Source organism: Mastomys coucha, unplaced genomic scaffold, assembly GCF_008632895.1.
Source record: "Mastomys coucha isolate ucsf_1 unplaced genomic scaffold, UCSF_Mcou_1 pScaffold6, whole genome shotgun sequence".
NCBI classification, from domain to species: domain Eukaryota; kingdom Metazoa; phylum Chordata; class Mammalia; order Rodentia; family Muridae; genus Mastomys; species Mastomys coucha.
The window spans coordinates 26,307,007-26,329,707 of record NW_022196912.1 but is presented as its reverse complement, the minus strand read 5'-3'; the positions used below and the strand labels follow the sequence as shown (position 1 = coordinate 26,329,707).

The 22,701-nt window shown below is 50.2% G+C and overlaps 1 protein-coding gene across 5 annotated transcripts in view; it reads right to left on the bottom strand.

Moving 5' to 3' along the window:
- Nucleotides 1–1,087: 1,087 nt before the first annotated feature.
- The window catches only part of Dnmt3a (DNA methyltransferase 3 alpha), a 102,973-nt gene continuing 81,359 nt past the window's right edge, over nt 1,088–22,701 (bottom strand). For 3 of the 5 annotated variants that reach the window (XM_031357097.1, XM_031357096.1, XM_031357098.1), the window contains exons 7-23: nt 18,683–18,898; nt 18,282–18,440; nt 17,684–17,791; nt 17,354–17,510; nt 16,945–17,094; nt 16,787–16,831; nt 15,071–15,150; nt 14,632–14,744; nt 14,288–14,471; nt 13,973–14,057; nt 12,815–12,960; nt 12,147–12,237; nt 11,804–11,952; nt 10,776–10,861; nt 9,611–9,680; nt 8,741–8,859; nt 1,088–7,956 (exon numbers count right to left, since the gene is read on the bottom strand). In XM_031357097.1, the coding sequence (XP_031212957.1) occupies nt 7,815–7,956; nt 8,741–8,859; nt 9,611–9,680; nt 10,776–10,861; nt 11,804–11,952; nt 12,147–12,237; nt 12,815–12,960; nt 13,973–14,057; nt 14,288–14,471; nt 14,632–14,744; nt 15,071–15,150; nt 16,787–16,831; nt 16,945–17,094; nt 17,354–17,510; nt 17,684–17,791; nt 18,282–18,440; nt 18,683–18,898 (2,100 nt within the window). In that variant the 3' untranslated portion in view covers nt 1,088–7,814. Of the gene's footprint in view, nt 7,957–8,736; nt 8,860–9,610; nt 9,681–10,775; nt 10,862–11,803; nt 11,953–12,146; nt 12,238–12,814; nt 12,961–13,972; nt 14,058–14,287; nt 14,472–14,631; nt 14,745–15,070; nt 15,151–16,786; nt 16,832–16,944; nt 17,095–17,353; nt 17,511–17,683; nt 17,792–18,281; nt 18,441–18,682; nt 18,899–22,613; nt 22,696–22,701 lie in introns of those variants that run through there. The other 2 variants (XM_031357100.1, XM_031357099.1) reach the window with 2 other exon arrangements.

Sequence of the window (22,701 nt, the reverse complement as noted above, 5' to 3'; positions counted from 1 at the left end):
AGTTTGACTCTGTCAGCCCTGGCTCTGCCCCCACCCACACCCCATCCTTGCTCCCCCAAACCCTATATTATCAAATGACACCAAGAACCAATAGGCCTTTATTAATCAAATGGCAGGCAGCTCCTTGCCTTGAGTAAGCTCTCCCAACCCTGGCTTGAATGGCCCTTAAATATTTAGGAATGGCTTTCAGAACCAAGGGTGTCTATACCAATCTTTCCCCTACTTCTCCGCATCTTCCCATCTTTCTTGAGCCTTGGGGCCAGTCTTGGGAGATTGAGACTGGGTTATCCCTGTCTGTATTCTGTATTCAGCAAAGAGGATTTGCAAAACTCTCCTGCTTCTCCTTAGTGTCTAGCTTCTCAAAAATAAATAGCAGCCTTGGGCTGGAGAGATGGCTCAGTGGAAAAGCCTGCTTGCTGTGTTAAGTATAAAAAGTTAACTATTGCTGAGTTCAACCTTAAGAACCTATACCAAAAGCCAGGGGTGGTTACACACCAATAACCCCAGCATTGGGAGGGTTGGGGGCCCCGGGGGAGCAGTAAGGGACCGAGGGCTCATGGGTTGAGCCAGGTCAAATTGCTTTTATCACACCCAAGGTTATGCTCTGGCTTCCAGACGTGAATGTGATGTGTACTAATTTAAAGATACCCACTGGGATTAACATGTGTGCTACAGGTTCTGTGTGACTTGTCTTCTCTATATTCCTCTGGAATACAGCACTGGAGAGGAGGGCCTTTGAGAACAGGGTTCTATATGAAGTGAGTGAATTCTCTCTTCTGCCTGTGACAGCAGGAGGCCCTGGATCCTAGAATTCCAGAACAGTGAGCTAAGTTGGTGGCTTCCTTTTTAAACTAACTCAGCCCCACGGAACTTGTGGTGCTGTAGGAAACAGGCCTAGACCCGGTGGGAATTGTTCACTAAGAGTCCAGTTTGTTTTTTTGCCAGACAGAATCTCTGAGCTGAAACCCAAAGTCTGTCTGCTGATCTCTTTGAAGGAATCAGGCAGAAACCAAAATGTCCACTGTAACTTTCTCCAACTGGTCTCATTTCTGGGAATCTATTTTAAGGAAAAAAAATACAAAAAAGGGGGAAGCCAAAACATAAAGATGTTTATTGAAGCTCTATTTATAGCGAAAATAAAATATATATAAACAAACATTCAACAAGAAAATACCATGCAGCCATTTGAAAGTAAGATTCCACATCAACATTGAAAAACATCAAGAAAAAAAGTAGAGGAAAAGCCAAATATACATTTACAACCTTGTCAAAGAAAAAAAAAAAAGCAAGAAAAAGTGCCCATGAGAAAACCTGTTTAGCCGAGCTTTCCCCATCTGCTCAGTGTCTCCACCATCCCAACCCTCCAGGAAGCCTGCTGGGAGAAACAGCCCGAACAATCCTTCTGAGTGGAAACCCAGGCCAAGCCTGCTGGGAGATATGCAGGACAGACAGACCCTGCATTCAGACGGCCCTTCTAGATAGGTATGACAGAGACTCCGTGGGCAACTCCTCCGGCCGCAAGACCCTGCCAGCCAGCCTACACTCAGAGCAGCAGTAGCCCTATTGGCCCTTGGGTCACCTGTCAAGTGTTTGCAAATATCTCCTTTAATCCCAAGGTTCTTCTAGGACTCCCCCAGCCCTCCCTCCTTTCCTGACTTCTTCCTTCTGGACTCTGGCACTGCTAAGTCTCTGCTGGTCCTACTGCCACCTAGCCAGGATGCTGATCTGTTTCCTGCTCTGGTCTCAAGATATCTGCTGTTTCTGGAAGTCAACTAGACAACTAGACAACGTCATCTTAGTCTAACTTATCTCTGAGCTTGAGCTCAACTCCCTCTGCCCTCGAGTCCTAGCCCACATGAGAGATTCTTTAGAAATCCATTCCCCAGACCCCCCAACATTATCTGTACCCACTTCAGCACGCTGGAGGACTGTGAGCGGTCACGTCAGGGGAAAGGAGTCGCAGGACAAAAGGACATTATGACGGTGCTTTTTTTTTTTTTCCGTTTTTCTTTTTGCACAAAAACAGTCCATTTATTCAAGTGTTCTCCAGCACAAGTACATTAGAAAGGAGCTTTATTATATTCTTCTGGGCACATACACACAAAAAAAAGGTGATGAAAGCGGAACTGACGGACTCTCTACACCTGCTGTACGCATTGACCTTTTAATATTTCTTCAACAGCTATGTCACAAGCATCACGTACACAGAGATTACAACGGGACACCGGGTGGTGCAGCAAGCTGTGTGCAGCCCCCCACACCCCTCCTGGCTGTCCCAGAACCAGACTGTGAAATGTACATTATTACTGTCAATAAATAGAGAAGCAACCCTAACAAAAAATACAGTGGGAGAAGGAAGCCGGGACCAGGAAAAACAAACGACAATCCTTAAAAAAAAAAAAAAATTTAGGAAAAGAGAGAGATAGGAAGAGGAACCGAAAGAGGACCAAGGGGGCTTGGGGGAAGGTTCTGGAAGGTCCTGCACTTAGCTGCGTGGAATGTGGAGTAAAAGCGCTCTGCCACCGGGGTCAAAGCGAAATCATCTGTAACAGTAAAAGTTATTACCAAATCAGCTACGGAGTTTATTTTGTAGTATGAATACATGATTTCCCACAAGTAAGCACCCGCTACTTCAATGCCTCAGCTAAAAACACGTGAAATCGCTCACTTAGTTTTCAAGTACAAAGTTAAAATGCCTTTTTAATAATAATATATCAGAGTAAAATAATAGTCTCTTTTAAACTCCACTACAAGAAAACAAAACAGAACATCATTGTCCAGACAGCAGACTTAATTTAACAATATATATTTTTAATAAAATGTGTTTAGCACCGTGTTGAGTCATCTCCTCCCTCTGCATATTCTAAGGAATTTCAGCTTTTTGTGATTGTTGTTTCTGTAGAATTCTAGGGCCGGGCAATCAAATTAGTCTGTAAAATGGGACTAGCTGAGACTTTAGACCACTCACTGCTCACGTCCACAGGCTTGGGGCTGGGTGAGTTTAGGAGGCCACTCTATGAGCCCACAAATGGAGCTTACCCCAGTAGGGGAGCCAGTTACTGGAGTTTCTGGGGTCTCCTAGAGAAGCTGTGAATCCCCGCCAGCAAAGGGCCTCCCATAAACCTCCACCCTGGCCTGCTTCTCCGTCTCCTGCTAAAACCCCAGTGTCTGGGCTAGAGACTTGTCTCCAACCAAAGGCCAACCTTAGCTGCATCTTAGAAGCCCACAAGGACAAGGTCTTTCCTCCCCAAACATACACAAGCCCACAATGACCCTGATCAACTCGAGTCCTGTCCTGAGGGCTTCTTCCAACCCAGAACTGCTCCTAGTGCTGGTACTGACTGGATGGGACAGGATCAATAAGAAGGGCCACTAACTCTACCTCATCCCAGGGTGACAGGCTTCAGCTGTTCTCTGCCAAGTGGACCAGTCAGCACCACCACCTCATCGCAAGCCCTGGGAGCAGGCGAGTGCCAAACTCAGATCCAAACACGGGCCTGCTTCGAAGCTTGGTGGCAATGGTCACATAGTGCCAGCTCCCAGCCGGGGCTCCTACAGTAACAGTTCCTGACAGCTCTGCACCAATCAGACAGGCTCTGGAATTTGCTTCTACTCTCTCTATAGTAAAGAATAGAGAAACCAACAATCTCTATCTTCCTGTAAGCATATTCCTTCAAAGTGGCTCCCACTAACTCTAATTCCTGAGCCAGCATGTGATGACCACAGCATCCCCAGAACAGAGATGCTACTGGGGAGGGCGGATGCTTTTGGTGTCGGCCTGCAAGAGCCACTAACTCACTCCACCCGTTGCTCCTACATCCACACTTCAGTCATTTGCCGAAAGCCACAGGGATCTTTATGCCTGCAGATCTCTCTACCTGCTGCCTTACCCAGCCCGGCCGTCCAGGAGGCTCTTTAGGGGACCTTTGCTTTCTAATAGGGTATTCAACAGCAGAGGAACAGCCTACTGCAGGCTCCCAGGCTTACTGGGTCCTATGGAGAGGAATTAGCACCAGCTTGGGACCCCGCTGGTATGTGTGCCTTGTCGGGAGGCCTTGGTTCCTGTGACCCTGGCACTAGCACCGGCTACCTCCCCTGGGCAAGGGCCACGAGGCTTCACACTCCACACAGCACCTGCTGAGGGGCGGCTGTCACTCAGTCCCCAGCACCTTAGCTTCTAGGGGAAACAAGCCTTATTCTTTGGAAAGGAAAGCCCACAGGGAACCCTTGGGGATCCTCCCATGACCTGACTCCAGCTTCAGCTCGACCTATGAGCTAGCTCCTAGATGCACTGCAAACCCACTCGTCAGCTACCATAGCATCCCAGCAGCTTTCCTCCGAGGTGACCCTAGAAGCCCCACGTGGGGTAGAGATGGATGAATAGCCAAATTGGCACAGTCCCAAAGACAACCCCACCCCCACCCCCCAAAAAGATACTGGGGACTAACTCGACTGGTGCCTACACACTATGGTAAGACTAAGCCCACAGACTGGGCTGGAAGGAAAGCTAGTGAAGACCACCAGATGCTCCATGAGGAATCCATTAGGGAACGTGTCAGGTCAGTATTGGCCAGCCACCTGGAAGCCTCTACTCAGTCCCTTGGGAATGAATACCACATCCTTTGACACCGAGGTCTCCTTCTGAGCCCTCACACTAACCCCAGGCGTTGGGGAGTGCCAGGCCCAGCCGAGGTGGCACTAGGCTCCTGAGAAAGCCTAGCTTCTTCATATAAGCAGTGGGCAGAGGTGGGAGAAGGCCTTTGAAGACAGGAGCTGGGAAGACCTTGCCATTGCTAGAGGGGGAGGGAGCACCTTGGACTGCCTAAAGCAGCCTTCCTCCCCTCTAGTCCTCCTGCATGGTACTGGTGGACTCCAGGTCAGAATGGAGCCCTGCTGGAGCAAGGGAGGACATCACATTTAGTACAGGGACTCCAAGCGGGCAAGCATCCCCCTCTCCTGGATGCTCCAGCCCCAGTCACTACCTGCCATGGCAGGGGAAACTAGCTGCAATTGTAAAACTCTATCCAGAGAAAATGAGCAGAGGTGGACAGGACTACACAGCCCAAAGGGAAAACAGGCCACCAGCTAAGCTTAGTCCTGAGCAGTGAGCAAGGGGCCAAAGCCTCTGATTAGCTTTATCACTAATTACTGATTTGCTTTACTCCAAAAGTGAGGTTCACTGTCCCATTTTAATTTTTTTTAATATTTTATTTTCCCAATGGAAGACCCACGGCCAAGACAGATTTATGTTCGACTTTGGTTGGGGAGAATAGGTAGGGGGAGTTGAGGGCTGACTTGACTGGTGCCAAGAGTTTGCAGGTCAGTAACCACAGGCTGCTAACAGAAGAATCTGACATCACCAGGGGCAAAGGGAATAGAACACAGACCTGCTAGAGGAAGCACCTGCTTGGATCAAGACCTCCTCCTTTTTCTGACTTCAGCACCTAGCAACTTCTGGGATCGAGTCTACGTGTCATCAGGGCAACAGATGTATGAGAGCTGCGCAGCCGACTCCAGCGTCCTGATCCTGGGGAGAAGTGTGCTGGGGGCTCCCTGGTGTGCATCCAGACAGAAATAGGTTCCTGTGCATGTGTTAGACTGATAGACTGTTTGTGGGGCTGTCTGCGGGAAGGATCCAGGCTCAACACAGAGCCCGCTCCCTCCAACCCCCACTGTGTATATTTCTTATACATGACCCTATCTATGTATTTATACAGGGCCTATCATAGGCCCCATCTTTCTAGGGATGCGGTCTTGGGACCATGTGCTTGACAGCACACCTCCCAGCCTCTGCTGGTCCCAGGAGGTGCCGTCCCCCCTCCCATTATAAAATATATATCTCTATATGCCACATATCTACACTCCATCCATCCAGGCAAGCCCTCACCCTGGGGCCAACAACACCTTCTCTTCCCACCGCCAACGCCAGGCTGCCTGCCCTGGGTAGGAAGCAGAACAAAGTGCGAGCACATGGGCCCCAGGTGAAGCTGACTCAAGGTAAGAGTGCAGCTATCAGACCAAACACTAGAAAAGAAACACACGCCACTCCAACCACACACACAAGGAGGGAGGCTGCCCCGGCCCCCCTCCAGCCCTGACACACCGGACTCACGAAGAGGGGAAGAAGAAGAGAAGAGCGCGATCGGCCCGGAGGGTGGGCCTCCAACTCCCTGGCTGCCTAGCTTGTTGCTGTACTGCCCAGTGGCCCACCTGGCCCGAGGGGTGGGAGCCAGGGCACCAGAGCCACTGGTCCTTAAGAAAGCACCTGCCACCCCCCTGCACCTTGGTTTGAAACCTAAAGGGAAGGGTGTTGGGTTTTTGTTTTCTGAAAGAAAATCTTAAAACAATTATAGCCAGAACCATAAGAATAATAATTATAAAGGTGTCATCAGCCTCCCAAGTATGACACTGCAATCTTTAGAGATGACCAAAAACATCACATTCCAGGACCGGAGCTGCCATGTGCAGAGGGGGTGGTGGTGGGGGCCTCATAAAAGAACACACAAAAGGCAACTTAGACAGAAAGCACCAGTACATTTTGTATGTTTTTTTATTTGCTCCAGGTGGGGTTAATGGCGGGTCACTTTCCCTCACTCTGGATTATTTCTGATCCCATGAGGGGCCTTCAATGTGGCTGACAGATTCAAAATCAGGGACAACTGTTTTCTCAAGCCATTTTTTCCGAGGCAGTCATTTTAGATTCATATTCAAAGGTTATTGCACGCGAGTGGGGTTGATTCCACACTCAGCTTCCCAAGGTCCCTACCACCTCGGCTGAGCCCCTTTGTGGCAGGAGAAGCTAAGCATGGGGCAGGGGTAGGGGGTAATGTGGTTCCTCCTTTGTTTTGTTAAAAACCAAGAAGGAAGCCGACCCCCTCCCCCTCCAGCCTGCTTCCCTCTCCCCATCCTTGGGCTGGAACCCTCTGCACAGAGGGCCAGGTGGAAGCTGATGTCTTTGCTCATCTCGCTGTTTTGAAAGCACCATTATGAAGTTGGGATGTACAGTAGTTAACAGTACCTTTTATATATATATCTCATATCTATCATATATATATAAACTGTAAACAAGAGGTAACAGCGGCTTCTAGAAACTGGTTTTCTTCAAGGTTTCCTGTGTGGTAGGCACCTGAAATACTGTAGAAAAGTGTCTGGTGTGGTGTTCTCTCAGCGCCCTGGTGCTAGTTGGGTTCTGTTCTGCATGACCAGGAATGGTGCTGTTGAGACTGCTCGGGGGCTGGGAGAGGAGACTCTGCCTCCGAGGGTCTCTATTCTCTTCCTGTTTGTGCTCCTATCTGATCAGGCTAGAGACAACCAAAGAGATATATAGAAAAGGAAAAAAAAAACCAGTATTTTGTTTTTATAGAATTTTCCCTCTCTCCCTTTCCTCTCCAAGGCATTACTACTTTTTGTTGTTACTGATTTTGCTGCAATAACTCTTGTTTCAGTCACAGCAAGAAACAAAAACCCAAACAAACAGAAAACCCCTCTGAAAAAGAGTAGAAAACAAAAAGTCCGCCTCCTAGGACCCAAGGGGAAGAAGGGGAGGGGCCTATTTTGCTTTTAGATAGGACTGAAGATTAACATTGAAAACTCAAGAGATGATGTCCAACCCTTTTGCAAGGCCAAGCCCTCCGGCATTTCCTCCTCTGTGGTTTGCTTTAAATTCCTTTTTCTCTTCTGGGTGCTGAACTTCTCTCCATCCTCTCGTTCTTGGTGTTTTATTGTGTTTTGTTTTTTTTTTTTTTTTTTTTTTTTTTTTTTTTTTGTTTGTTTAACTTTGTTATCATCACTACTTCAGTTTGCCCCCATGTCCCTTACACACAAGCAAAATATTCCTTCAGTGGAGCGAAGAGGTGGCGGATGACCGGCACGCTCCACGATCGGCCCAGCAGTCTCTGCCTCGCCAAGCGGCTCATGTTGGAGACGTCTGTGTAGTGGACGGGGAAGCCAAACACCCTGTGGGAGGAAGGCAGGGGGGGCTAAGTGAGTGTGGGTGTGATGGCGGATGTTAGTGTACTCTGATTTCCTGTCACAGGCTGCCCCAATCTTTATGGCAAGTCAGCCATGTGCCAGGCTCTCCACGGATTTAAAGATAGGCAGTATGATCCCAGCTTTGAGATTCACACTCCCAGAAACAAAGGCAGTACTTAAAACAACAACAAAAAACCAAACCACCCAGACCTTTGAAATGCCTGTTGGATGAGCTCTACAGGCTGCCTGCACATGAGAGCTAGAGGGCGCAGGCAGCCTGAGTCTGAATACAATCTGATTCATCCCTAAATGCCCGGCTGAGAAGAGAGGGGGTCTCAAAAAGTGGGACTCTGTATTGACCTGGTGAGCTCAGGGATCCCTGGTGAGTTCAGGGTGTCTGTGAGAACAGTCTTTTTATCTGTCTAAATCCTACTCAAACCCAGGGAGGAGCCCACCCAGCTGGGTGCCATCTGGTGCAGTTCACAGGCATCTACACTGGCTTTCAAAACATACAAAATACCTATGATCCGAGTCCAGGAGACCACAGACTGTGTTGAGGGGTTCTAGTGGGCTCTCTGGGTGTTTCCAAGGCCCTTCTGAATAGGGACCAGCTACAGAATGTGCAGGCTCTCCCCAGGAGCCTGGCATGCTGGAAAACGCTTGTTAAAATTCACTCACAAGGTATTTGGGGGAAATGAGGATGTGGCAGCCGATGCAGAGCCTTTCTTCCAACCCAGCCCTGGCCAGACTCAAGCACCCAGCACGCTACCTTTCCATTTCAGTGCACCAGAGGATGTCCTCCTTTTCGTTCATGAAGACGGGGAAATGCTGGTCTTTGCCCTGCTTTATGGAGTTTGACCTGGTGGTAATGGTCCTCACTTTGCTGAACTAGAAGAAGAAGAGACAGAGGAATGAGCCAGCATCACTTGCTGACTAAATGGCTGACGGGTCCCTGCTTCCTTTCCCACTAACAGGGCATTTGGGCATTCTTGATCTAATCAGGCTAACAGGTCTAGAGGCAGAAGCTGTGGCTAGCTTGCCCCTCAAGTCTTCCAAGCCCTTGACTCTCTCAGGGGGAGCAACTTTCAGGCAGAAGGCTGTCAATAACTCAGCAGTACAAAGGCCCACTGCAGGGATCAGTGGGCCAGAAAGCTAGACTGGATGGGCGGAGCCTAAGAGAAACTACTTCAGAAGAATCCTCTCTCCATGCTGCAGGCTTGTGGGCCTAGCCAAACACCAACAAAACAAAAGCGTTCTTTCTCTTTGAAGAACCATTTTATTAGTTTAAGAGAAAACTCCAGAAAAGGCAAACTGTAAATCTCAGCCTGGAGGAGAAGGAAGGAGAGAAGGGAAATGTAACACTGTCTAAGCAAGCATGTAGATCAGACACATGGCAGGCAAGCAGCCATGTGCAAGGATGGAAAAAGTTCACTTAGGTTCCAGTCAGCATTTAAAACAAAGAAGTGGGGAAGATAAAGAAGTCAGAACATGGGGGACCCAGACAACCCGGGGTGGGATGGAGGAAGCACATCAGGAGGGGCTGAGGGTTGGCATGCTTGGCTCATCCCCTGGCCAACTGGCTCTGTGATCCCACACGGCTCTGCCATCCACCCACACTGCCCTGGGTGCTGAGGCTCACCTTGGCTATTCTGCCGTGCTCCAGACACTCTTGCAGCTCTAGCTTATCATTCACAGTGGATGCCAATGGCCTAGGAAGCAAGAGACACCGTGGACGCAGAGCAGGAAAGCCCTATCTAGGTACCAATCCCCTGGCAAGCATGGGACTCCAGGGAGGGTCAAAAGCCCTTATCCCAAATAGACACACACAGCATAACCCTCTCCATACCATGCCTGCCCACAAGCAACAGAGTAAACCTTAATTCTTACAGGAAATTTTAAAAGCAGTTTCAAAAACATATACCAGGCAGCTAATGCCAACCCAAGGGGCAAAAAGTACATAAGCAACATGTATCTTGATTTCTGGTGGTTTGTTTCAGGGGTAAGTATGCTGGTTGAAGCTGATTAGAACATAAACCTTAAAAAGGCACCCTTTATTAAAAAACAAAAACAAACAAACAAACAAAAAACCCAACTCTTGGGCTACACAGAGAAACCCTGTCTCAAAACCAAAAAAAAAAAAAAAAAAAGTAAGTTAGAAATTTGAGGCCAAACAAAAACAAACATTTTGCTCCAAAAGCTAAAGTTCTGTGTTGCTGTCTACTATCTCAGGGTAGTATGGGGGAAGCGAGGCCCACTTTTGACACTGTCTTTTCCTAGGTTAAGAGATAGCCAACACTCAAGAAGGGGAAAGCAGCATTGAGAACTCCCAAGTTTGAAGCCAGACTAGACTATATAGCGAGACCCTGTCCCAGACACCAGGCTGGGGTTGTAGCTCAGTGTGTGCAAAACAGAAGAGGCTAAACCTGCAGCACCTGCTTTACTGAGAAAGTATTTAAAAAGCAAAAACAGGGCCGAGCGGTGGTGGCACACGCCTTTAATCCCAGCACTTGGGAGGCAGAGGCAGGTGGATTTCTGAGTTTGAGGCCAGCCTGGTCTACAGAGTGAGTTCCAGGACAGCCAGGGCTACACAGAGAAACCCTGTCTCAAAAAACAAAACCAAAAAAAACCCCCAAAAAAACCAACAACAAAAAAAAACAAACAAAAAAACCCAAAACCAGCACGTTGGAGCAGCAGCCCTTCAGCTAAGGCAACCCTAGCTGGACACTCAGTATTTCCCTCCTTGGGCTGTCTGTCCTGCCTGTAGCCCCTCCTCCCATACCCCCATGCCAGGAACCCTCACCAACCTGTTCATGCCAGGAAGGTTACCCCAGAAGTAACGGGCCCTGTGTGCAGCAGACACTTCTTTGGCGTCAATCATCACGGGGTTAGACTGTAAAATAGGAGACAGTTTCAAGATGACCAAAGAGAAAGTATTAATTAAACACTGCTGGGTAACTGGGCTGGCCAAGAGCCTTAACTCCTCAGAGGAGCTTCCTTCTTAGGAAGACATACACTGGAATAACCTGAAGACCCAAACTAAATACATCCCACATGTGCTGCTACAACATTCTAGATAGACCAGCATGATCCAACTGAACTTTCTGTAATGACAGGAACAGTTATTTATTCATCCAGTAGTGCTATGGGTGACTCCCGTGTGCTTAAAATGAGGTTCGCTCTTGTAAGAACAGCCACAAGGCTGTTGACTACATACAACGTAAGCAGAGCAAGCCTGTTTGTGTACTATGCCCTCACATTAGGTTCATTGTAAGAACAACCACAAGGCTGCTGCTGACTACCTAAGACCTAAGCAGACCAAGCCTGTTTGTGTACTATGCCCTCACATTCACAATCTGAGGTTAACTGAGCTTGGGCTGATGTGACCATAAGCTGACAGCCCACCACAAGAATGCCTTGGACAGCAGCAATCCCCTGGATATGGCTTGTCCTTGGCTCGGTGCTAAACTGGGGCTCAAATAACAGGAAATGAAAGCAAAGATAAGCCATGGTTTTATCACAAAACACCCATAAGGGTCCCAGAGAGTGAACATAGGCCATTCTAGTCAGAGAAAAATGATTTGGGTGCTCTCCACAGAGAATTGGCCTGGCCCCAGTCCACCTGTTGATGACTACCACACCTCTTGGAACAAGAGAACTTTCTTCCTAGGCGGGCCTTTAGCACTGCTTCCTCTCTACATGGGAAGTCTTCCTCAAGCTGCCCCTCGCAAAGAGAAGCCACCAGTCCCCAGCTCCGCAATGCAGACAAGGGTGAAGCAGCAGTCTCAGGTAGAAGCCATTAGTGAGCTGGCCAAACCAAGGTCGCAGTCTATACCTCAAGAAATCGCGAGATGTCCCTCTTGTCACTAACGCCCATGGCCACCACATTCTCAAAGAGCCAGAAGAAGGGGCGATCATCTCCCTCCTTGGGCCGCGCATCATGCAGGAGGCGGTAGAACTCAAAGAAGAGGCGGCCAGTACCCTCTGAGAGGTTGGAAAAAAGAAGAAGCCATTAGCTGGGATGTCTGCATTGGACAGTGGTGAGGCCAGGGCATGGGCAGGGTGAAGGAAAGGGCCACTGGAGGAGCTGCCAGGGCAGAAATGTCCAAAGCAGATTCTTAAGACCTAAGTGCAGAAGGTACCAGCTCAGAAAGCAGAGGAGCAAGGAGAACACCTACCGTAAAGTCCCTTGCGGGCAGGGTTGACGATGGAGAGATCATTGCAGGGACTGCCTCCAATCACCAGATCGAATGGACCCCACTCCTGGATCTGGGAGGACAAAGATAATGTGATGGGCCTGCTGTCCAGGGACAGAGGCGGAGGGAAAGAACCATCTATGAGTCCAAGTCCTCAGTGAGCAAACAGACCCAGCAAGGAGCTCAGGAGGTGCCAACCCTCCCGCCCCTGGGATGGCAGAAACTGCCAGCACCCCCTAAGTCCCCTGAAATGGCGACTGGCAAAAGAACTTTCCAGAAGCACTTAGATGACAGGAACCCTGCTCCAATCCAGAACACATTACCACAAACTCCTGAAACCACAGGGGAGCCCTGAACAGCAAGCTCCGTCCCACCCCCACCCCAAGCTACACAAGCTGGGGACTAAACCAAGCCTTCAGGCCCTCTAGGCAAGAGTTCTACGTTCTACCTTCACCCATTTCCAATCTGCTCAAATTCCAATCTGCTCATCACCCCGAGAAGCCACAGAAGTAAAATGAAAAATGAGGAAGAAAGGCCAGAGGAGAGGGCAAGAAGGAAGAAATGGGCTGAATGGAAGGAGTGGATGGCAGTGTCCCCAGGAGCTGAGGACACTGGGGGAAGAAAACAGACATCCCCGCGCACGGACATACATGCTTCTGTGTGACGCTGCGGACGTCCCCGACGTACATGATCTTTCCCTGGTGCCGCACCATGCCCACTGTGATGGAGTCCTCACACACCTCGGAGGCAATGTAGCGATCCACTTGGATGCCCAGGTCCTTCAGCACCAGGAGCCCTGTGCCAGCCAGCAGAGAGAGAGCAAGCACTGTCACCAGAGCCATCAACCTCATACCTGGTCTTAAGACTTATCAGATGTACACCAGGGGGGTCACCTATGAGGCTCCCACTATCCTTTCCCAAATCAAAGCAGATCAGCACCGACAAGCACCATGACTGCTTCAGTTCTGCCTAAGTGGAAGGTGGCCAAAGCCAGGAAAGACTAACCAAACCTGCAGGTGACGTCAGGTCTATTGAGGCGGCCTTTTCTTAGTTCCCTGTGTCACATGACACAGTAGAATGGTACCTGCTCTAAGGGGTCCCCATTGGCCCAGCTCCCCCAGCTTCCCCTAGAAGCAAAGCAGCTCTCTGTGGCCAGGCACCCAGCACTTTGTATCCTTCAATCTGTTTATTTCCAGCTTTGGATTATGAATGTCAAGTCTGGGTCCCTTCTTTGTTCTTCATTTCAACTAGCTATGACTTCCTTACCAACCTATGCTGCCCAATGATTCAGAAAAGCAGTACCACACCCAGGGAGGGACAGTGACACTGTTCCCATTGCTCCCCAGAGACCCTCTATGATCTTAGGTGGAACAGAACTGACTGTTTTATTTTTTTTTATTTTTTTATTTTTTTGGACAGGTCCTTGCTATGTAGCCTCGGCTAGCTAGATCTTACTATGTTGACCAAGCTGGCCTCAAACTCAGCTCTGTAATCTAAGAGGAATGAACTTCTGACCTCTGTTCAAGTACTAGAATGTGTGTGTTATCATGCCCACTTCTTTATTTCTTTCCTTGTTTTTTGTTTTATTTTGTTTTGTCATTTTTTTGAGGTGGGGTTGTAGACCAGGCTAGCCTCAACCTCAGAGATCCACCTGCCTTTCCCTCCTGAGTGCTGGGATTAAAGGCGTGCGCCACCACTTTCCGGCTCATGCTTAGTTCTTAGTCATTCAGTTTTATCAACTATATAAACTTACTATCTTTACTATCTGAAGAAAAGTAGGCCAGTCTCTCAGGACGCATGCCACTCACCTGTAGCAATTCCATCAAAGAGAGACAGCACGCGGATGGGCTTCCTCTTCTCGGCTGGCACTGGTGGGTAAACCTTCGGGGGATCCTAAGTAGGAAACACGATTGATCAGGTCTATGCTTGGGGCTGCCCCGAGCTCCCCATCCTGTGTTGGCCCCTCCAGCTGAGAACTACAGGGCTTCTAGATGGAGCTTCACGGCTCACACACACCTCAGTCCCTCCTGTAACCTACCCAGGCCTGCCCCACTGCCTACTCAGGGCTCTCCTGAAGGAGTCTCAGAAAGGCGTGAAGACGGCAGCCTAGACCCAACACTCACAAATTCCTGGTCATGGTTATTGGCAAAGAACATCTGGAGTCGAGAAGGCCAGTCTTCCCGTCTCCGCAGCAGCCCATAGGTGCCCTTGTGCCCACACATGTAGCAGTTCCAAGGGTCTTCCTTAATGGCTGCCTGGGCAGCTCCTGGCCCCACCAAGAGATCCACACACTCGACACAAAAGCACCTGGAAGAAAGCCCAGCGAAGAGGGGACTGACTCTCAGACCTGGTTGGCTGAAGTCTAGCAGCAGGCAGGAGTGCTGGCTGGAGCAGCACTGGTCCAGAGCATGTCCGGTGGAGCAAGCAGTGAGGACCCAGGATGCAGCTCTGTGGGCAGGGGCCTCACCTGCAGCAGTTGTTGTTCCCACACATGAGCACTTCACGCCCCCCACAGCAGATGGTGCAATAGGACTGGTACCCATCATCATCATACTGGTACGCACATTCCAAGAAGCAGTTCTAGGGAGAAAGGGAAGGGTCAGTGTGGAGATCCAGCAAAGCCAAGTGAAGACAGGCTCTGAACCCAAGGGCATGGCAACCCATCTACTGTCAGCCTGCCTGACCTGCCTCTGCCATCCACCCTTCACCCATGTGTAAGTCCCACTCCTGCTCATGTGAGGCCAAGACTCAAGTATGAAAGGATCTTTCATGACACAAACCAGAACAAGACTCAATCTTTGGAGCATTAGTGCATGCAAGGGTCCACACCATATCCAGTCAGTCGCTGGTTCCCAATGCCAAGAATTAGGGAAGGGGTCACGGCTTTGGGTGGGTTGTTTCCCTACCTTACAGTTCTGGCACATTCCACCAATGAAGAGTGGGTGCTCCAGGGTGACATTGAGGCTCCCACATGAAATACAAATGTCTGTAAAATAACAGGACACCATGAGCATCCATTCCCTGGAGTTCCTGCCTACCTGGGGCCTGAGCCCAGATAAATCAGGATCTACCAAAGTGGGTGTCAGAGCAGCAGCCAACACTGATAACTCACTCCTGTAATCTCAGCCTTTGAGAGGCTGAGAAGATCAGCCATCAGCCTGGACTACAGAGTGCGTGCAAGGCAAGCTTAATCAGTGAGACTCTGCCCCAAGACAAAGCAAAGATCAGCAAGGAGCTGTGAAGAGACATGGCTCAAGCAAGCAAGTGGATCCAAGCTCAGATCCCTGCATACATAAAACACCCAGGTATGTTGCACCAACTGGACTCAACAGGTTATGGGGGTTTGGCAGATGAAGGTAAGAAAGATGCATGTTGCAGTAAGTCCAATGGGAGTCACAGTGAGAAACTGGGGTAGGCATGATCAAGAGACACTATATAAACATATAAAAAAATTAAAATTAAAAAGGTGCTGGGTGGTGATGCCCATGGGTCTATCTCAGGCAGGCAAATCCCTGTAAGGTTTTTTTTTTTTTTTAAAAAAATTTATTTATTTATTGTTTTATGTATTATGAGTACACTGTAGCTGAACAGATGGTTGTGAGCCTTCATATGGTTGTTCTGAATTGAATTTTTAGGACCTCTGCTCACTCCGGACAATCCCACTTCCTCCAGCCCAAGGACTTATTTATTATTATTATACATAAGTACATTGTAGCTATCTTCAGATGCACCAGAAGAGGGCGTCAGATCTCACTACAGGTGGTTGTGAGCCATCATGTGATTGCTGGGATTTGAACTCAGGACCGTCGGAAGAGCAGTCAGTGCTCTTACCCACTGAGCCATCTCACCAGCCCCTCCCTTTGAGTTTGAGACCAGCCTGGCCTACAGAGTGAATCCCAGGACAGCCAAGGTTACACATGGAGATCCTGTCTTGTAAAACCAAAATGGAGGATGAGGAGGAGGTCATCAGGCATGGCAATATATGCCTATATATAATCTTAGTGCTGGGGTAGAAGATAGGTGGATTCTTAGAACACAAAATAAGGTGGAGAGCAATTGAGGAAGACCCCTGACATCAGCCTATGCCCTCTACAGACACATGCACCCACACATGCATGAGTATTCATTCACAAACACCCCACGTATTTTTAAAGGTAGCAGTTGCCCCACCATCTCAGAAACCTTCATCTTTAATCTATTCCACCACTCAGGCACAGGGTGCCATGAGGACAAAACCCCATTCCTAAGAACAGGGCTACTGGTCCATCCAAGTTGCCCTGGAGAAGCTCCTCAGGCAGTCCTCCAACCTATCCTTTCCTAGTTCTTCTAGGTCTCAGGACCCTGGAGTTAGATCATTACCACTGACCAGGGGAGGCAGACACTGCCTTTGAGAAGGATGAAAGAAGCAAGGTCAACTTCAGTCAAAGCCACAAGGACCACCCTTCTCTGATGGCACTGGGATGTTTCCAAACCCTAAAGGACTTAGAAACATCAGACGGATGGAGGGGTGGGTACACAGATGGGCCTCTGGGCCCACAGCCTTCCCAAGAACCCACACCAATGCCACTCTGCACCACGCCTGTGTGGGGAGCAAGCCCACCCAATCCCCATGCAACACTTACCCTCAATGTTCCTGCACTTCTGGCGCACCTCATACACGAGCCGCTCTGCAGAGGATGCAAGCCTGCATTAGGAGGTTGCCCAGATGGCCCAGCATGGGTACCCAGATGATGTCCACCCCTCAGAGCTCCCCACTCTCTCTCCAGAGCCAGGCTCCTACCTCTTGTGCGCTCATCAATGATCTCCTTGACCTTGGGTTTCTCTGTTGTGCTCTTTCTGGGTTTCTTGGCTGGTGGGGGTGGAGCATAAGCAGCTGCCTCAGGCTCCACCCACATGTCAGTGTAAACTTCCTTGTAAGGATTCTTCTCCTCTGTACCAGGAAGGCAGGCGACCACATAGTTACAGACTGACACTAGCACAGCACCCACAGTGGGGCACCAACCACAGCGGCTTCCCACCCACCAGTTCCGAGATTCTGGTAAGCCAATGGATTACAGGGTAGCACACACCCTTGGGGTAACAGAAGGAAACCTCACGTGCCATTTCTATTCTGCCCTACTCTGCGGGCTCTGAGGCTCTCGGAGTGTGGCTTTCCCAGTCCTGGCTGCACTAGACCAGACCACATTTACCTTCTGGTGGCTCCAGGCCCTTAGGACCCGAGGGCTGGAAGCCGCCAAGGGCCCATTCTATCATCTGCTTGTTCTGCACCTCCACAGCCTTGCCACTGTCACTCTCGTCACTGTCATGGCAAGCTGGAAACAGCTTCCCCGCACGGCTGCTGGCCACCTAGAAGGGAACAAAAGCAAGAGCAGGTTAGAAGACGGGGAGCAGGCATTGGGTAGGAGCAGCAGGAGGGAGCCTGAAGAAGGACCTCCATCTCAGCTAGCACAGCTCCAACATCCAGGGATCCTGGTAGCCCCACCAGTTGAACTCCCAGGAGCTGCTGGGGACATGCTCACCTGGAGGACTTCGTAGATGGCTTTGCGGTACATGGGCTGCTTGTTGTAGGTGGCCTGGTGGAATGCACTGCAGAAGGAGCTCAGTGGCATGAGCTTCTCCACACACACCTAGGGACCAAGCCACCCTTAGTTTGTTCCTTCCATGGGACAGTCTCACTCTATAGTCCCGCATGGGACTATGTAGCTCAGGTTGGTATTGACCTTGTGATCCTCCAGCTTCAGCAGGGATTACTATACCCAGTTGTTCCCTACAGTCAAGCCACATGCCTTGTAACTGTTATGCATGAAGGACATTAAGATTCACTGGACCCTTGGGGGACCAGAGGCATTGACAAAAACCACAATAGTAACAGTAGGGCCCCAGATCAAGAGTGGGAAAACGTCCATCTGAAGGGTTCTGGCAGCTGATAGACCAGCAAGCTTTCTGCTCAGCTCAATGATGGCTAGCTATGGCTTCTTCCACTGACCCTATACTGGGGTGGCAAGTGGAGTACATTTTTACTGCCCTTATTCTAGACGGCACCCAGCAGAAACTAGGTCACAGGACCAAGACCCCTTCTTCTCTTCCCCAACCTCCTAACCACCAAGCCCAACTCACCACTGAGAACTTGCCATCTCCGAACCACATGACCCAGCGAGTGCCTTCAGCTGCTCTGCTCCGGCCTGTCATCCACCAAGACACAATTCGGCCTGGCCACCAGGAGAAGCCCCGAAGTTTCCCCCACACCAGCTCTCCAATGCCAAAGCCCCGGCCATCCTGGAGCCCCAAGGAGCAAAAGTCAATACACAGCAGTGCTAAGTGCCAGTCACCCTGAGACCTCCCCAAGCTCAACCCCAGTCCTGGGCATCTGAGGGAAGGCACGAGCCCATGAGAACATCAGGTAACAAAGCCAAGCCAGAACTGATACTCTGGAAGCAGCCAGGAAGGAGGAGGGGGCTCTGGCAGCCCAAGAGCCCAGGAGAGAGCTGATCAAGGCTGCTAGAGAACAACCTGCTCACCTCATACTCGGGCTCATCATCAGCTGCTTTGGTAGCATTCTTGTCCCCAGCGTCGGCCCCTACTGGCTCAGGGGTGGTGGCCACAGTAGGAGATGCAGGGTCCGTGGGCTGCTGCACAGAAGGAGGGCTGGCCTCCTCCACCTTCTGAGACTCTCCAGAGGCCTGGTTCTCTTCCACAGCATTCATTACTGCAATTACCTTGGCTTTCTTCTCAGCCTGGGGAAATGGGGACAGGAAGCCATCTTGACCCCTCCAGCAGTGAGCAAGGCTACGTGATGCTCAGGGACCTCAGTGGTCTGGAGAGAGCAACTTCACTTTTACCAACCCAAGCAGTTCATCATGTAAACAGAAACAGCTGAAGCTGGAAGACCGACTTGGTTCTCCTTCCTGCCTCGGAGGAAACCTCCCTCTTGGCCCAGCATCTACCCTCTGACCTTCTGAGGCCAAATCTCACATAGCCAAGGCTGGTCTCAAACTTGCTATGTCACTGAGGATGGTCCTGAACTCTCAGTCCTCCTGCCTCTACTTCTTGAATTCTAGGATTACAGGCATATACCACAGGGCCGGCTTCTTAAATATTCATTGTGCACCACTGTTCAGGAAAGGATCTAGGCTCTTAACTCTTCCCATCTTGCTTCCCAACTGAGAAAGTGAGCCTTTCCGGTTTTCCCCTCAGTTTCTTTTTGGCAATCAAATCCTTCCCGCCGAGTTTCTAGATGATCTGGAGGGCATCTCCGACAGTGTGAGCCAAGGCTCTGTAAACACCTGTCCCCATGCAGACACAACTTTGAGTTCACTCATCATGTTGTGGGTTACATGTGCTCAATTATTTTTTTCAGCACACTGGATCAGGAGCTGTCTCTGCCATTCCTCTCTTATTCTCTCACAGAAAGGTCCCTGACCTCTATCACACTCTGAAACAAAGCACTGTGAGCCAGATTCCTTCTCAAAGCCTGTTGAAAGCCAGGCATGCTAGTGCACACCCTTAATCCCAGCACTTGGGAAGCAGAGGCAGGTGGATCTCTGTGAGTCTGAGGCCAGCCTGGTCTATGCAGTGAGGCCCAAGATGGCCAGTAACATAAGGCAGACCTTGACTTTAAAAAAAGCAAACAGAAATAAAACAAACCCCTGCTCAAGAATCCCTATAAAGTGCAGCCTTGATACCAAGTTCTTGATACAGTTCCCTTCCATCTAGGGCACATGTCCTCCCAAACTCAAGGCTCTGCACTTATCTTCGCTACGTCAGTGGGGACAGAGAGCAGGGAGAGGAACCATGACCTTTTGTGGTTTTGGCGACAGGGTTTCTCTGTGTAGCCCTGGCTGTTCTGGAACTTACTCAGCCTTCCTCGGGATTGCTGGGATTAGAGGTGCACATCCTCACACCTGGCCCAACCTTTGAACCTGGAGCCTTGTGAGCACCTTCACGTGTGCTCGACCAAAGCCCCTGCCCCCACCTCACTTTCTACACACATCTTTCCCCAAGAACCTGGAGCTATGAAAGCTAACTCACTCTTCTTTTTTTTAAAGACTTATTTATTTAATGTATGTGAGTACACTGTCACTGTCTTCAGACACACCAGCAGAGGGTATCAGTTCTCCATTACAGATGGCTGTGAACCACCACATGGTTGCTGGGAATCGAACTCAGGACCTCTGAAAGAGCAGTCAGTGCTCTTAACTGGTGAGCCATTTCTCATCTCTCCAGCCCCGCTGACTCACTCTTAAAGACTAAACATTCATGCCATGGGGGTCGGGAATGCATTCAAATAAGTAAATGTAACTTTTTATAAATATTTTTTTAGTGATCAGAAAACAACTTTGAGGTACAGGCAGAACTGTTAATTAGGAGGCCAACCTGGGCTACCTTGAAATCCCTCTTTTAAAAAAAGACAAAAAGCTAGTCAGGAGCTTTAGAACCAGTCAGAGCATTCACGTGCGTGCTAACTGAAAAGCAGCAGACTGGCCCAGTCTCTCTGAGTTGCTCAGACCTAAACATCTAAACTGCAGGGTTTCTGGTCACTTTTCTTAACCTGATTAAGAACCTGAAACATATGTATCAAGAATTCCAAGGATACTGGCCAGGGTTGTCAATGCAGCTCGCTAAGTGTGCGAAGCTGCGCACAGGGTCACCTTTAAGGCGAGTAATCCAGCACCACCTTACTCCAGTCCTCATGTTTTTGCCTCAGGGCAACAACCCAACTTCTTGTGATCCCTAAAACACAGAGGGTGGTCACTTTAAGTGCTTGCTATTGGTTCAACAAATCCCAAATGGAAGGATAAGGCTGGGGAAGCTAGCCCAAGGCTAGGAAAGAATGCAGGGGCCATGACTCAACTTTCCCCAGCCCCACCTCACCTGGCCAGGGCTACCTTTCTCCTTCCCTCCACCAATTAGCTCTCACCTCACCCAGAGAGGTGCACCAAGGTTGGCTTCGTAATGAGTCCTCCTTTCTCCTACCTCCTGTTCTGGAATGGTCTGCAGAAGTTTCACACACACAGAGATACCCCTGCCCAGATGTTGCCTCTCTCCTCCCATCATGCCTTCTAGAACTTCTGACAACCATACCAGATTCAACTTAGGCAGCTGCCTCCAATGACCCAGAGACCCTGCATCTCGCCCGGCTGGCTCCTCAGCCAGCAAGAAGCACGCAGCTTGTGGAGGAAAGGGCCTGCTACCACTTCCATAGCAAGGAGTAGCTGGTAGGCAAAGGCTCCTTCCTTCCCAGGCTGCCACGCTCTAAGGGAGCCGTGCCCGCCGCCACCCTTATTATTCCCCCCACAGCTCCTTTGTCTTTCTCCTCACCCTTCACCACAGTTCGTGAAAATTCTTCTCCCACAACTTCCCCAGTCTGTCAGCTGCTGCTGCTGATAGCTGCTTTAGCATCCCCAACCCACCAGCACAGAACATGTGCCCAGCAGCTTGGGCTGGCAAAGGAGGAAAGGGGCCTCCACCAGGACCAGCACAGTAGAGGGGGTTAGCAGCAGGAGGCCAGAGGAAAGGGGAAGAGGGGGCAGCGCCGCCGGTGGGGGAGGGGCTCATTAGAATAGTCAGCCTGGCAGTACATCCACCCTCCTTCCATGTTCACTACCTCTACTCACTCCCCAAGCAGACAATAGGAAGGGTTAACTAGGGACTCTAGCATTTGGTCTCTAAGCCCTGGAACTAGGCAGGATCCAAGAGGGGCACAACACCATCCCCCAATACCCGTAGCTCAAACAAGCCACTTGGCCTAGAGTTCCTGCAGCCCAAGAAAGCCGTGGTCTACAGCTTCTCTGTCCAGTTCCACCTCCTCAGGCAGCATCACATCTCTCGGCGACTCCCATTCCAAAGGTCAGAGGTCTGATTGCCTCTGCCGCCAAACCCACGCGGTTTTGGGCTATCCCAGTGTCACAAAACACCAGGCTACCCTCCACGACCCTGAGGGTCGCACTACTCCCTGCCATAGTTCACCACTTTTCTGGCTGCTGGCCTAGTGATACAGGAATATTGGGGTGTATTATGGGAGGAAACTGTCTCTTTCCAGAGGCCTAGAGCTGGTAGGGCCTTGAGGCCAACATGGTCCCCAGAGAAAGCACACAGGTCATCAGGAACTGCCAGGCACCCATCAAGCCACCGGGACAGCCCAGGCTGCTTCCAACCCAACTCTAGTCCTCTACTGTCTTCAGCCGGGATGTCTGCTCCCAGCGGTAACCGCTGTCCCGGCTGATTTTTCTGTTCCCTGAGCAGGCCAGGTGACAATTGAGACCAGTGACGAGTGAGGCCTTGAAGCTCCTAAACTCGAGTGAGTGGGGTGACCCAAATCAGTACCCCCGGAACTCAGTTGGGCCGGAGGCTAACTTGACTCTTTGCAACACTGAGGACTGCGGGGATCCTCCCACCGCCCCTACCACCTCCCCGCCCCCGGTATCCCCAGGACTCTGTCCAGGAACCTACCCATAAGGCCAGGTGCAGCCCCTCTGCAGTACAGCTCAGGTGTGAGCCCCGGCCCGAAGCTCTGTAAATAGCTGCCCGTCTGGGGGGG